The sequence below is a fragment of the Monoraphidium neglectum genome, assembly GCF_000611645.1.
Source record: "Monoraphidium neglectum strain SAG 48.87 unplaced genomic scaffold scaffold01227, whole genome shotgun sequence".
NCBI classification, from domain to species: Eukaryota; Viridiplantae; Chlorophyta; class Chlorophyceae; order Sphaeropleales; family Selenastraceae; genus Monoraphidium; species Monoraphidium neglectum.
In genome coordinates, this window is record NW_014012401.1 from 1 (window position 1) to 11,546 (window position 11,546).

At 65.8% G+C, this 11,546-nt stretch overlaps 4 protein-coding genes across 4 annotated transcripts in view; 1 reads left to right on the forward strand and 3 right to left on the reverse strand.

Annotated features, from left to right (window-relative positions):
* Nucleotides 1-41: 41 nt before the first annotated feature.
* MNEG_7104 (hypothetical protein) lies at nt 42-293 on the forward strand (the record flags this gene model as incomplete). The annotated part of the gene is made up of 1 exon (XM_014044419.1): nt 42-293. One exon carries the CDS (start codon nt 42-44, stop codon nt 291-293), a length of 252 nt encoding a protein of 83 aa, XP_013899873.1.
* Nucleotides 294-419: 126 nt separating this feature from the next.
* On the reverse strand, nt 420-2,571 carry MNEG_7105 (hypothetical protein; the record flags this gene model as incomplete). The annotated part of the gene is made up of 5 exons (XM_014044420.1): nt 420-869; nt 1,240-1,536; nt 1,722-1,793; nt 2,110-2,208; nt 2,446-2,571. 5 exons carry the CDS (start codon nt 2,569-2,571, stop codon nt 420-422), a joined length of 1,044 nt encoding a protein of 347 aa, XP_013899874.1.
* A 1,694-nt stretch (nt 2,572-4,265) lies between these two features.
* Nucleotides 4,266-9,894, reverse strand: MNEG_7106 (ATP-grasp domain containing 1; the record flags this gene model as incomplete). The annotated part of the gene is made up of 16 exons (XM_014044421.1): nt 4,266-4,364; nt 4,592-4,651; nt 4,846-5,062; nt 5,593-5,696; nt 6,066-6,160; nt 6,397-6,487; nt 6,638-6,747; nt 6,965-7,189; nt 7,390-7,519; nt 7,792-7,938; nt 8,195-8,367; nt 8,561-8,645; nt 8,963-9,124; nt 9,198-9,248; nt 9,478-9,517; nt 9,695-9,894. The coding sequence occupies 16 exons, from the start codon at nt 9,892-9,894 to the stop codon at nt 4,266-4,268; spliced, it is 1,989 nt and encodes a 662-aa protein (XP_013899875.1).
* Nucleotides 9,895-11,381: 1,487 nt separating this feature from the next.
* Nucleotides 11,382-11,546, reverse strand: part of MNEG_7107 (Uncharacterized protein) — a gene marked incomplete at both ends in the record, with an annotated part of 2,235 nt that continues 2,070 nt past the window's right edge. The window contains one exon of the mRNA XM_014044422.1: nt 11,382-11,427. Coding sequence (XP_013899876.1) covers nt 11,382-11,427 — 46 coding nt within the window. The remainder of the gene's footprint in view (nt 11,428-11,546) is intronic.

Below are 11,546 nucleotides of genomic sequence, written 5' to 3' on the forward strand. Positions count from 1 at the left end.
AGCGTGCCCAGCGCGCCGCCCTTCCCCGCCTCCTCAAGCAGATGCTGCGCCGCGCCGCCCGCGCCGCGGCCCGCGGCGGCCGCGGCGAAGGCGGCGCCGCCGGGCGACGCGGGGCTTGCGGCGGCGAGGGGGCTGCCGGGGCTGGCGGCGGCGTCCTTCAGCAGTCCCCAGGCGAGCAGCAGCGCCGCGTGGGGGCCGCTCTGGGCGGAAGTGCCTGCGGTCGCGGCCGCGGCGGCGGCCGGGTTGGACAGGGCGGCGGCGGCGTGGAGGAGCAGGGGGTTTCAAGTTGTTGAGGACCGGCGACGCGATGCGTTCGGCAGCCGCCTAGATGAGGACAGCACGCCCCTCAGCTGCTTGAAAAGAGCAAAACGCGCATCATAAACACCACCACCATCAACCACGCCGGTTCTTGGCCATCATCAAATGCCACCCCGCGACACGCGCCAGCTCAGCGCACCCGTTGCCGGCGGCACGATCGCCGCCGCCAGATCTGCGTCCGCCGCCAGCCGCCGCGCCCCCGCCGCGCCGCCGCCGCTGCCACCAATCGCCCCTACCGCCTCCTGCCGCGGCGGCGGCGCGAGCGCCGCGACGGCCGAAAGCAGCACGAGGTACTCCTGCCGCTGCAGCGCGTGCGGCGGGCGCGGCCCGGCTGCGCGGACGCGCGCATGGCTGGCGTTGACCTGTTTGACCAGCTGCGAGACCGTCGCCGGCTCGAGCGCGCCCGGCGGCGTGAGCAGCACGGCGTACAGCAGCGCGCGCGCGAGGGCCGTGCGCTCGAGCTGCAGCATCGCGCCGCGCGGGGCGGCCGCGTTGGTGTGGGGGTCTAGTGCAACGGGCAGCGCGGAGCCGGGCGCCTCCAGGCTCGTGTCCTGTCGGTTGCGGGGGCGGCAGAGGAAAGCGTGCAGCGTGTTTGTGGCCCGCGAGGCGTGCCGGGGGCCGTCGGGCAGCCGCCACCGCCAGCTTCGCTGTCAGCTGCACCGCAAGCCCGAGCCAACGCCAAGTTTCTGATTGTTCTAAAACGATTCCTTGTTACGCCACCCATGGCAGCCACAAGGCCCCGCACTCGTCGAGCGCCCCGGCTCCGCTGTTTTCTGGTAAAACGACTGATGGGACAGCCCAGGACCTGGGCGGCCGCCGCCAGCTGCCACTCCCGGCCAATCGACTAGCCATCGCCCCACCCAACCGAACGAGCGGCAACAGCTGCTCGTCATTCAGCAGCAATCACCCCCGCCCCCGCACCTGCAGGACGTCCAAGATGGATCCGATCAGCGCGTTGCGCTGCGCCCCCGCAGGCCCGCCCGGCGCCGCCTCTTTGGCTCCGAGCAGCTCAGCGTTGAACGCCGCCACCGCCGCCAGCAGCGGCGGCGCCGAGGCCGCCGCGGCGTCCCCCGCACCGTCGTCCGCGCCGCCGCCGTCGGGCGCCAGGGCGGCGGCATTGAAGAGCTGCAGGGACAGCAGGCGCGCCAGGGACTGCGCGGCGGCGAGCCGCTCCCGCAGGTAGACGCCCAGGGCAGCCTCTGCTGTGTACACCCCCAGCTGCGAGGCAGTTGGAGGCGTGGCAGGCGGCGTGTTCGCGTTTGCAATGACCCCATGGTCGGCGCACCCACGTGCCGCAGGTACCGCCCCGGCTCGTATTCCACGCCCTCTCCCCGGCCCCAGGGCTTGTGCTGCCGAGTGGGGCGTGCCAGCCGCCTGAACCCGCATTATAGCGTGTTGCGCACCTCCTGCGCTGCAGTGAGGAGCTCCACGCAGTACACCTCATCAAGCTTTAGCTCCTGTGACAGCAGCAGCGCCTACAGGGAGGACAGACGCATGGGCGCGCACGGGATGCACTCAGCATGCAGCAACCTGAGGCACACGGTGTGTGGGGGCCGAGGCCGCAAACCAGCTGCCTGCTGAGGGACCCCATGGCGGCACGCGTTGGGAAGCGCCTTGCCAGCGACGGTGAGGGGCGGCCCGCGCCAGCGCAAGTGGGTCGAGCGCCAGCGGCGCATAATCCCATTGGCCCCTGCCATTGAACGGGCACCGCTCGCTGGGCAGACGACAAGGGGTGACAGCCACTGCTCCTTCCCTTCCCTCACGGCGTCAACGGGGATGGCCAGCACGCACCAACTTCTGGTCCGGCTCCGGGTCCAGCAGCACCTCCCCATACAGCGGGGTGACCACGCGGCCTGACTGCACCTGCCGCCAGCCCTCCTCGCTAGGGCCCTGGTGGGGCGCATGGCGAAGCGACGGCGGTGGTCGTGGGCGGCGGGCGGCGGGCGGCAAAGGGCAGCTATGTGGCGGCACACCGCTGGTTTACCATGCACTACCCTCCCAAAGATCCATTCATACGATCAGGGGGACACAGGAGGTTCTCCTGCCTTCAATGACACTTGATCTGGCGATCCCGACTGCAGTTCACCGTGGCACAACAAGTACACTCATTATAACGTATAATCACACCTTAAATTTCAGCAGGTGCACCAGCCTGTCGGCGAAGGGCGCCAGAGCGATTTGCACCTCGGCAGGGGCCAGCGCTGCGCCTGGCGTAAGCCCCTGCACAAAGTTCCAAAGAGAAGCTAGATCCATGGCGCCTTGCGACTCAGATCTGTCCTTCAGATCCTGTGCAAGCTCGCAAAACTCAAGGCTCCATCGTGCTGGATTAGATTGTTACGAATCATATATTGTCAGGTTCCGCGCGGGTGGTGGACATTGCTGATTTGAGGTGGGTGAAAGGACTCAGCCGCGAGAAACGGCTGCCCAGCAGGTGTGTGCTGTGCACTGCAGCACGAGGGGGCTTGGCGCAAGGCAAGCCATAGCTGTCGCATCAGAAAGCAAGATTAGTGGCTGCATCAAGGTATGCCCAAGTGAATGCTCAACCGCTGGTTATGGAGCGATGTTCAGTCTGTTGCCCAGGAGGCGTGGTGGTTGACCCATACTAAGCCCTCCAGACCTCCAATTCAATCTGCAATTACTGGGGTAAGACCACAGAGTGCAGCCCTCCAGCCAGGAGGCGAGCGCATCACCATGTTAGTGTTGATGAAATTGGCACCTCTTGCATGGATAGTCCAAACGTGCTGCGTGGCAGTGGAGGCAACACCGACATGCAACTCAGCCTGATATCATAGCAACAGGCGGCAGCATGGGAGCCCTGAGCGACAGCAAGATTGTTGTGATAGGAGCGGGACGCCATTGCTTTGACCTTGCAGCAGCCACGCGGCAGCCTGGAAGCTGATGAAAGATGCTTGATTTCGAAAAGGCAGCTGTCCACCATCTCCACCGTCGCCTCACCACCAATACCACCACCAGCAGCAATCAACTACATCAACGCATGCACCACCAGCGGTCGTCAACCTCACCCAGCCAGGACCCCAGCATGCAAGCCACGTCAGCCGGACGAGCACTGCAGGGCTTTGAGGGGTTAAATTACATGGACGCTCCTGGTGCCGCGCCACGGCAGGGTGGGTTGCGCCTGAGGGGCCGTGCGGTGCGTGCTCGCGTTCAGCACGGGGTGACGCACGTGCGCCCCAAACAAATCCGTGCCGTGCATGCGCAGCATGCCAGACGTGCCGGTCAGCTGCAGCCACAGCAGTGCGGGGAGAGGGCCGCAGCCGAGCCTGGAGCGCAGGCGCGAGCCGTGTCAGCTGCGCGCAATGGGTTGGGCTGTTCCAGGATACCGCCTGGGCTTGAGAAATAAGCCATGTTTGCAATCAAATAACCCATTGAAGCATCTACGTGGATGTACAGGGGCCGCGGCGCATGCCACGGCTGCTGGGCGGCTTGAGATTAGAATGTAGAGAGAGTTGAAGGCTGCGTGCGGTGACGTGTAAGAGCTCAGCACACGTGACACACGAGAGCACCGGCAAGCACGTGGCACGGCCCACTTCAGGGACACAAGACCTGCACACCCCTATGACGGAAAGAGGCGCCACCTGCCGCCCGACATCGCATCTCGCAGCCATTGCAGCCCCACTGCTGGGTCTCGCTGTGGGTGGGCCTCCATCTCTGCTGCGCTGCACCCATCGCTATCTCATAGGCGAGCGATGCGCGTCATGCCCGAGCACCCCTCTCCGTCATGCGCGGGCTCCTTGCAGCCCTCGCCGCCACCGCCGCCACCGCCGCCGCAACCGCCGGCGTTGGGCTGGATGGCATGAACGCCCGGCGCACTTGGGCCGCGCCGCGGCGCTGGCCCCGCTGGGCAGAACAGCTCCCCCCGGCCGGCCGCGGCTGGCGAGTTGGGGAGGGGCCGCCGAGCAGCACACCGCCGCGCCACGCAGTGCCTGTCACTTGGCCTTTGCAGGCAGGGGGTCGATGGGGACGTCCAGGGAGGCCTCCACTTTCTGGATGAAGTCGATGGCCTCCTGCACGGTGGGCTTGACCACCTGATGGGGGGAGAGACGCGTTGGGGGCAGCGGTGAAAAGCGGCCGTCAGCGGGCAGGCTGAAATGCACTCTTCTGTGGCCCTCAAGCGGGCGACACAACAAGCTTCGCGCGCCACGGTCCCAGGCACTGCCAAGCCGGCACAAGCCGGGGTGAGGGGCACTCTTTTGATGTCCGTCGAGCCCGGGAGCGGCGGCGCGGGGCGGTGTGGGGCCGCGTGGCGACGCACCATGATCTCGCAGATCCAGGTGGGCAGGCCGTCCTCCACGCACACCACCTTGCTGCCGGCCTAGGGCCAAGGGAGGAGGGGGATGAGTCCGCACGACCAGAGAGATGCGTCAGGCGGCCGGAGGGGAGGACGCCGCGGCGCCCCTCCGCCACTCGAACAGGGGGGCGTTGTCGGGCGCGCCAGCAGCCCCGTTTCGCACGGGAAGACGCGCGTGCGCGCGGGACGCGGGCGAGACGCGCCGGCCGCCCCCTCACCGGCACGAGCGGCCGTGCGTAGAGCACGTCCGGGTGGTTGGCCCACGGCTCCAGGAAGCCGAAGTCCCGGATGACGCCGGACTTCTTGGCGTTGATGGAGTACTCGGCCATCTGCACCAGCGGCCGCTTGGCCACCGGGGGGCGCGCGGGGATGCCGACCGACGTCATCAGGTGCTCCTCCACCAGGTCGACGCCCCACACCAGCAGGTTGGTGTCCCTTGGGGGTGGGGGAGGGGGGTGATGGTTGCAGCGCGTGCGCGCGTGTGTGTGTGTGTGTGTGTGTGTGTGTGTGTGTGTGTGTGTGTGTGTGTGTGTGTGTGTGCGTGCGCGTGTATGCATGTGTGTGCGTGTGTGTGCGCGTGTGCATGCGCGTGTGTGGCTTTGTACGTGGTATTTTGTGTGCATGTGGGCGCGCACACATGCAGGGTTGCACGCTCAATTGTGTGCATGGGAGCGCGTGGTTTGGGGGGTTTTGTGCACGTGATCGCGAATGGAGTGCAGGCCTCACCGAGGCCAGTTTTGAACCCCAAAACCGCAGCAACCACCTTGCAATTTGGCCCCCTGCTGCTTTCGCGCATCCACAACCAACTGCGGCCTGCACGCTGTAGATGTCAGCTCTGCACCTCTCCAAACACCCCGGCCCCCTCCCCACATGTCAACCCGTTGGAGCAGCCTGTGCGCCGGACCCACACCCGAGCACCCACCCATCCACCCCCACCTCCCCCCGCGCGCGCGGGCCGCGCCCACCTGACGGGCCCTCCCCCCATGCGGCAGTTGACCTCTATGAGCCGCGCCCCCCGGCTGGTGTACTTGGCCTCCACGTGGAACACGCCCAGCTTTAAGCCCATGCACTGTGCCACGGGGGCGGCAGGGGGTTTGGGGGCGACAGAGAGGACAGGGTGTGGGGTACGAGCGACGAGCGGAAAGCAAGGAGGTGGTGCAGTAGTGAGGCCGGTGATTAGTCCGGGTTCCGGGCCAAAGAATCCTGTACAGGGGGGAAGGAGCCTGGAGGTGGCGGTGCATCGCCTCCGCCTGCTGCTGGGCCGCCGTACACCCCCCTTTCCGGCAAGGATCAGAGGGGCTGGAGCTGCGGCTTTCACGCCCCTGACAAAAGCGCGCCAGGAGTCCCCTGGCGGCTCCTGAAGGCCTCGCTGCCGTCACGCAAGGCGTCTTCCCCGCCTCGGCGCACCGCGCCGGCAACCCCCACAGCGCGGCCACACCTGCACGCTCTTCACGGAGAGCTCCAGCAGCTCCTTCTGCTGCTTCCGCGGCAGGATGGAGGGGCAGTTGGAGCCCGTCTCATTGAAGTACGGCTCTGGAGGGGGGGGGTTGTGATCGGAGGGGTTTGGGGAGGCGAAGGTGCGACATGAGGGCCATGGGCAATAAAGCACAATGTGGATGGGGGCTCGGTCGCTCGGCTGTGCTATGCACACTGCTCAACGGGGCCGCGCCGCAGGACAGAACCCCAAGCCGTGCGAGGGCCGGCAGCCGGCAGCGGCGCCGCCGCGAGCTCGAGCAGCCTCCTGGCACCTGCTCCGCACAGCCGCTCACCAACTGTGGGCCAGTTGTCCGTGATGGCGCCATACACCGGGACGCCGTCGCTCATCACCAGATCGCAGTCAATCTCAGGGCCATCCAGGTACTGGAAAGGGATTGTGGATACGGTAGGCAGGCAGCCCAGTGAAGGGACGCAGCGGCTGTGCGTCAGCGCGCTGCGGTCCATTCAGGCGGCCGGCGTGGCCCTGAGCGGCATGTAAGTACCACGCCGTACGTGCGCGGCCGCAGCACGCACCCAGGGTGGCGACGGCAGGCTGCGGGAGCCCTCGGCCACACCGCTGCCGTCTGCCTGCTGCCCGCCCAGCCTCAGCTCTGGTTTGCTCACCCGGCTCTCAGCTAATGGCCCTGGGCGTGGGGAACGTGCTCGTCCCTCCGCCCCGCTCACGCTGCCTTAGGCCCCTTGCATCAACGCAGCAAACTCCCTCTACCGTCAGCCACCCAACACCCAGCCCTCCACCTCCTCCAGCACAAGATCGACCTTCAGCCTCAAGACCCCTGTCCACCTGCGCACTGCACCCCCATCCTTAAAACCAGACTCCTCAACCTCCGCCCCGCCCTCCACCTCCAGCCTCCACCATCGCCCAGCCCCTCACCTCCTCAAGCATCAGCTCCACCTTGATCCAGCTGCCCGCGTTGCCGCTGCCTGCGCCCTCCTCTTCCCCGTCCTTGCCCTCCACCAGCGCACCCGCCACCACCCTCGCGCGCGACATGTCCCGCACAACGCGCTTGTAGGCGGCGTGGAGGTCCTCCATGCTGTTCACGCGGATCACGCCGATGGAGGCCGCGCCTGGGGGGAAGGAGTGCGGGCGGCAACGAGCACTTGGCAGGTGCGCCCCCCCCCCTCGGGGCTGCTTCTGGCAGGAGTCTGCGGCCCTGCAGCCAACTACGATGCACCAATCCACCCGTGTATTCCCCCACACACCACCACACACACCGAGCTCCAAGGGGGCTCCTATCACGGGTGTCGGGGCCTCCGTCTTGACTCACCCGACACGGGCTTGATGACCGCGGGGAACCCCACGTGGTTGCCGGCCGGCTCCACGTCCTCCAGGCAGTTCACGCGCGCGTTGCGGGGCGTGGGCAGCCCCGCCGCGGCCATCGCCGCGCGCGTCAGGTACTGCGCGGCGTCGGGGTGCGCATGTGCGCAAGGGCGGGGGTGCACAGAGCACGCGGGGTGGGCTTGCTCCAAAACAGGCCAGGGGGGGCTGCCTCACCAACCTCCTGAAAGCGAATCATGAGGTGCAGCAGTGCCCAACGACCCCCTTGTAACCTCAACACACCTTGGATCAACACCCACGCACCCAAAAACACATTCACAAGACACATACGGACATACACACACACATACACGCGTGTGCACAGGCGCACACACGCACGCGCAGTACACACTTTGTCCCGCGCGGCGTCGACGGCGTCCGGCGAGTTGCTGGGCACCCCGAGCTTCTCCGCCAGCCGCGCCACCAGCGGCACCGCCATCTCGCAGAATGTGGTGATGCCGTCGAGGCCACCCAGATCTGCGGACGCCGCCTTGATGCCCTGGGGTCACCCGTCAGGGCCAGCGGCAAAAGCGGCGGGGCGCGGTGCAGGCGAGCGAGTCATGGCGTTCATGAATCGAGGCTTGTCGAGCAACGCGCTGGCTGACGGCGGGGTGCAGTGGCATGCGTACATGCAGACTCAAAAAAACGCGCAGGAACCCATCATCCGTGCTCGTTGCCGTGTTTGACCCAGCCCACGTAGGCTGGCGAGCTGCAGCTCTGCGGCCGCGCCCACGTCATGCTCCACCACGCCCCACCTCGAGGCAGTGGTCAAACACGTTCTCAGCGTCGCTGAAGTCGATGGGCACGAACTTTGAGATGACGCCCTCCCCCTCCATCAGCTGCGCCCACGAGTCCGGCGCGTCCAGCACGACGCACTTGACCCCCAACTCCGCGGCCTTCTCGAAGACAAAGCGCTTGCCGCTGTAGCCTGCACGAAAGGGGGGAACGAATGCGTCAAACAGCATGCGCAGGGAGGGCAAGCACCGTCCCCTAGGAGCTAGCGGCTGTGCACGCGGCTGGAGTGCCAAGCTGGGTGGGGAGAAGGGTTCCCATGCGTCACACACCTCCAGCAGGTCGCTCCGCCGCCGCGATTCACACACGGCTATCTGCTCCTAGCTCACCCGCGGTGATGAATGCGACCACGGCGCCCTTGAGCACGCTGCGCCGCAGCCGCCGGCCCTCAATCGTGCGCAAGCTGACCTTGTCCTGAGCGGGGGGCGCAGAGCAGAGACGGCTGCAGGTCGCGCGCAGGCGCGGCCATGACGACGGATTACCTTCGTGCGCCGCAGCCGCCCTTTGCAAGCTCCATCGCTGCTGCTCGTGGCCCAGCCAGGCCTAGCCCAGCCTCGCCGCGCTGAGAAATCGCAGCGCCCGCTCACGCATCCAGGCGGCAGCCCGGCCGATGCCGCTGCCGCAGTGCCGCCTCCATGTCGTCGCCCGCACCCAGATGCATGCGCCCATGCATGCATCGCCCACGTGCAATTGCATGCGCATGGCGCGCATGTGCGCGTCTGCTGGCCCACCTCGGGCATGGTGTGCAGCATGCCCAGTGCCGGCGACATGGGCATGGACGCCGCAATGCGCGCGCGCTGATCTTCGCTGAGACCCTTGGGCAGGGAGCCGATAACAGCGTCATAGTTCTGGGCCAGGCTGCCAGATGCGACACGCGAGAAGGAGGCCTTGTCCTGACAATCAAGGGGGGGCCAAGAGGGGTGGCGCAAGGGCAAGAAGAATCGTGCCCGTGAGCTTTGATGCAACCTGCTGGTGGCTGTGTTGCTGCGCTACCGCCATGTCGGACGGCCGCTGGGCCTGTGGCGCCGGATTTGTTTGCTTACTGATGCTGACAGCCTTGACTGGCGGTGCTTCTTGAATGGTCAATGCAGTTTGAAACCCTATCTGCAATCAGGGCCATCGAACTGTGCCACCTTGTATGCCACATCATTGGGCAGTATGAAACAACATCACACGCAAATGTACGTCCAAGCCGCAGCGGAGACGCGCGTAGCGTCGCTGCGGTGCGGTGCGGTGCAGCGCTCACCGTCCCAATGGAGAAGCTCGCCACCTCTTTCCCACCGCGCCTGTGGTAAGGATCCAATGGAAAGTCCGCCTGCGACGCCGCAGCGCAGTTTGGCTGGCGTTCGCGCAGCGCACGGCAAGCACGGGGCAAACCCTGTTAGATCGACCAGTTGCTCACCAGTGGCGTGCCATTGGGAAGCGACGTGCGGGTGGGCGCCGAGCCCACAACGGTATATGACTTCAAATCAATGCTCTCCAGGCCATCCACGAGCTCGCTGAGGTCTGGAACGGGCGTGCCATCGTCAGGAGCGTGCTGCAGGCACGGGAAGGCATAGTTGTCCAGCACCGGCCTGAAGGCGCTAGGCGGCTTGGCTGCCGGCACAGGGGCCGCGGGAGCCCCCGAAAGGGCTGCAGTCAGCGCGGACTTCTTCTGCGCCATGCTCGTGATCTGCGGGTGCTACGCCGTGCAATCTAAGCTGTGCTCCTCTGCTTAGGAGCCGATCAAGGTAGTTAGCGCGGCTGCTGGCAATGTGGCGTGGGTGTTCACGTGCTCACTGAGAAACTCTACCTTAGGAACAAGAGCACTCGCGAAGCGATACGTGCACAGGCGCGATATTCAGTAGCCAACTACATCCACTCATTGGTGGCACGAGAGTGAAGCACGTTGAGCAGGGTGCATGTGGGGCGCAAGAGTGAATAGTGCAGGGATGGGGGCGGCTGGAATCAACGTCTCATCTGCCTGCGATGTCACGGGCCTACTGCCGGGTAGGTAAGAGTTTCACACCATGCAAACTGGCACACATTCCTTCCTGGGTTGCTCAAACAGGCCTCACAACCTGCTGCCCGAGCTGTGTCACACATGTTCACCCCCCACAGCAGGGATGACGCCAGTTGGGGCACAAGGCAGTTGCCAGTGCGGGTGATGCCCCGCACTCGCCGTACATTTCCCCTAGACAGACGAAGGCAGAGCAGTTGCAAGCTCAGGTTACAGGGCAGCGGGGCGCAGCGCCCCTCGTGCTGCCGGCACGCCTTCTGCGCATCCGTTGCGAACCAAAAGGAGCAAGCAATCAGTGGCTCCGTTGCAGGTAACCCCCTTGAATCGCCATGATAATGAAACTGGGCAACGAGAACGTCAGTGGCACTGTTTAGGACGCCCCAGTCACCAAGGTACGATACAATCCTTAAAGGGTAAGTCGAGACGCGGCCCAGGCATGTTTTCGATCGATCGATGCGCGCATGCTCAGGGTCAATGACGGTTGCGAGGCAGTCTGCTCAGAGCGACCACCCAGGCGCTTGGCGTCTGCTGTGGGGCCTGCCCGACATAATGGGTGGCCACCTGAACGTGCAGACGTGCGTGTGCGCAACCTGCACAAGCCAATTCACAACGCGCTCACAAGTGTATTCAACAGGATTCAAGAAGCAGACAGCAACAGGTCAAGGGGTAGCACAGCAACTGGCGTGTCGGGAGCGCTTGCGCATGGACCGGCGCTTGAGCACACACCCGTGCCAACAGGAAAACAGAGGGGAACGCGAGACGAAACAGGACGCGCATCATGCCAAAGCAGGAGGGGTGCGTATTGGAACAGGCTACCCATCAAATCTTGGCTACTGTAGGCCCACCCGGGCAAGCAGCCAGCCCCCGTGTTCAGAAACAAAACGAAAGGTTGCCGCAGCCCACAGGCGCCGGCAGGCCCGCCGCAAACCAAGTTTTCTCAAGTTTTCCACAGGGCAATGTATGTTATGGATACTGCTGCGCCGCGCGGGCAACAGCCATGGATTGCCACACCACGCACTGAGCGAGCGGGGGGCCCGGCAGCGCGCCGCGGCCCCGCCGCACGCGGCATACGGCATGCGGCACGACCGCAGGGATTTGCTGCGTGCAGGCGCATGCGCACAATTGAAATTCAAGCCGAACGTCCTCGCCCCTCACTGGGGCCAGCCCAGCGACAGCAGCAGCTCGTCGTTCGCCTGCCTGTCGTACGGCGTCGCCCAGAAACGGTAAAACGGCATGAACCGCGCCGTCGCGCTGTCCGCGGGCGCGGCCGGCACCGCCGCGCCGCCGCTGCTGCCGCTGGCGGCCGGCTCGGCGGG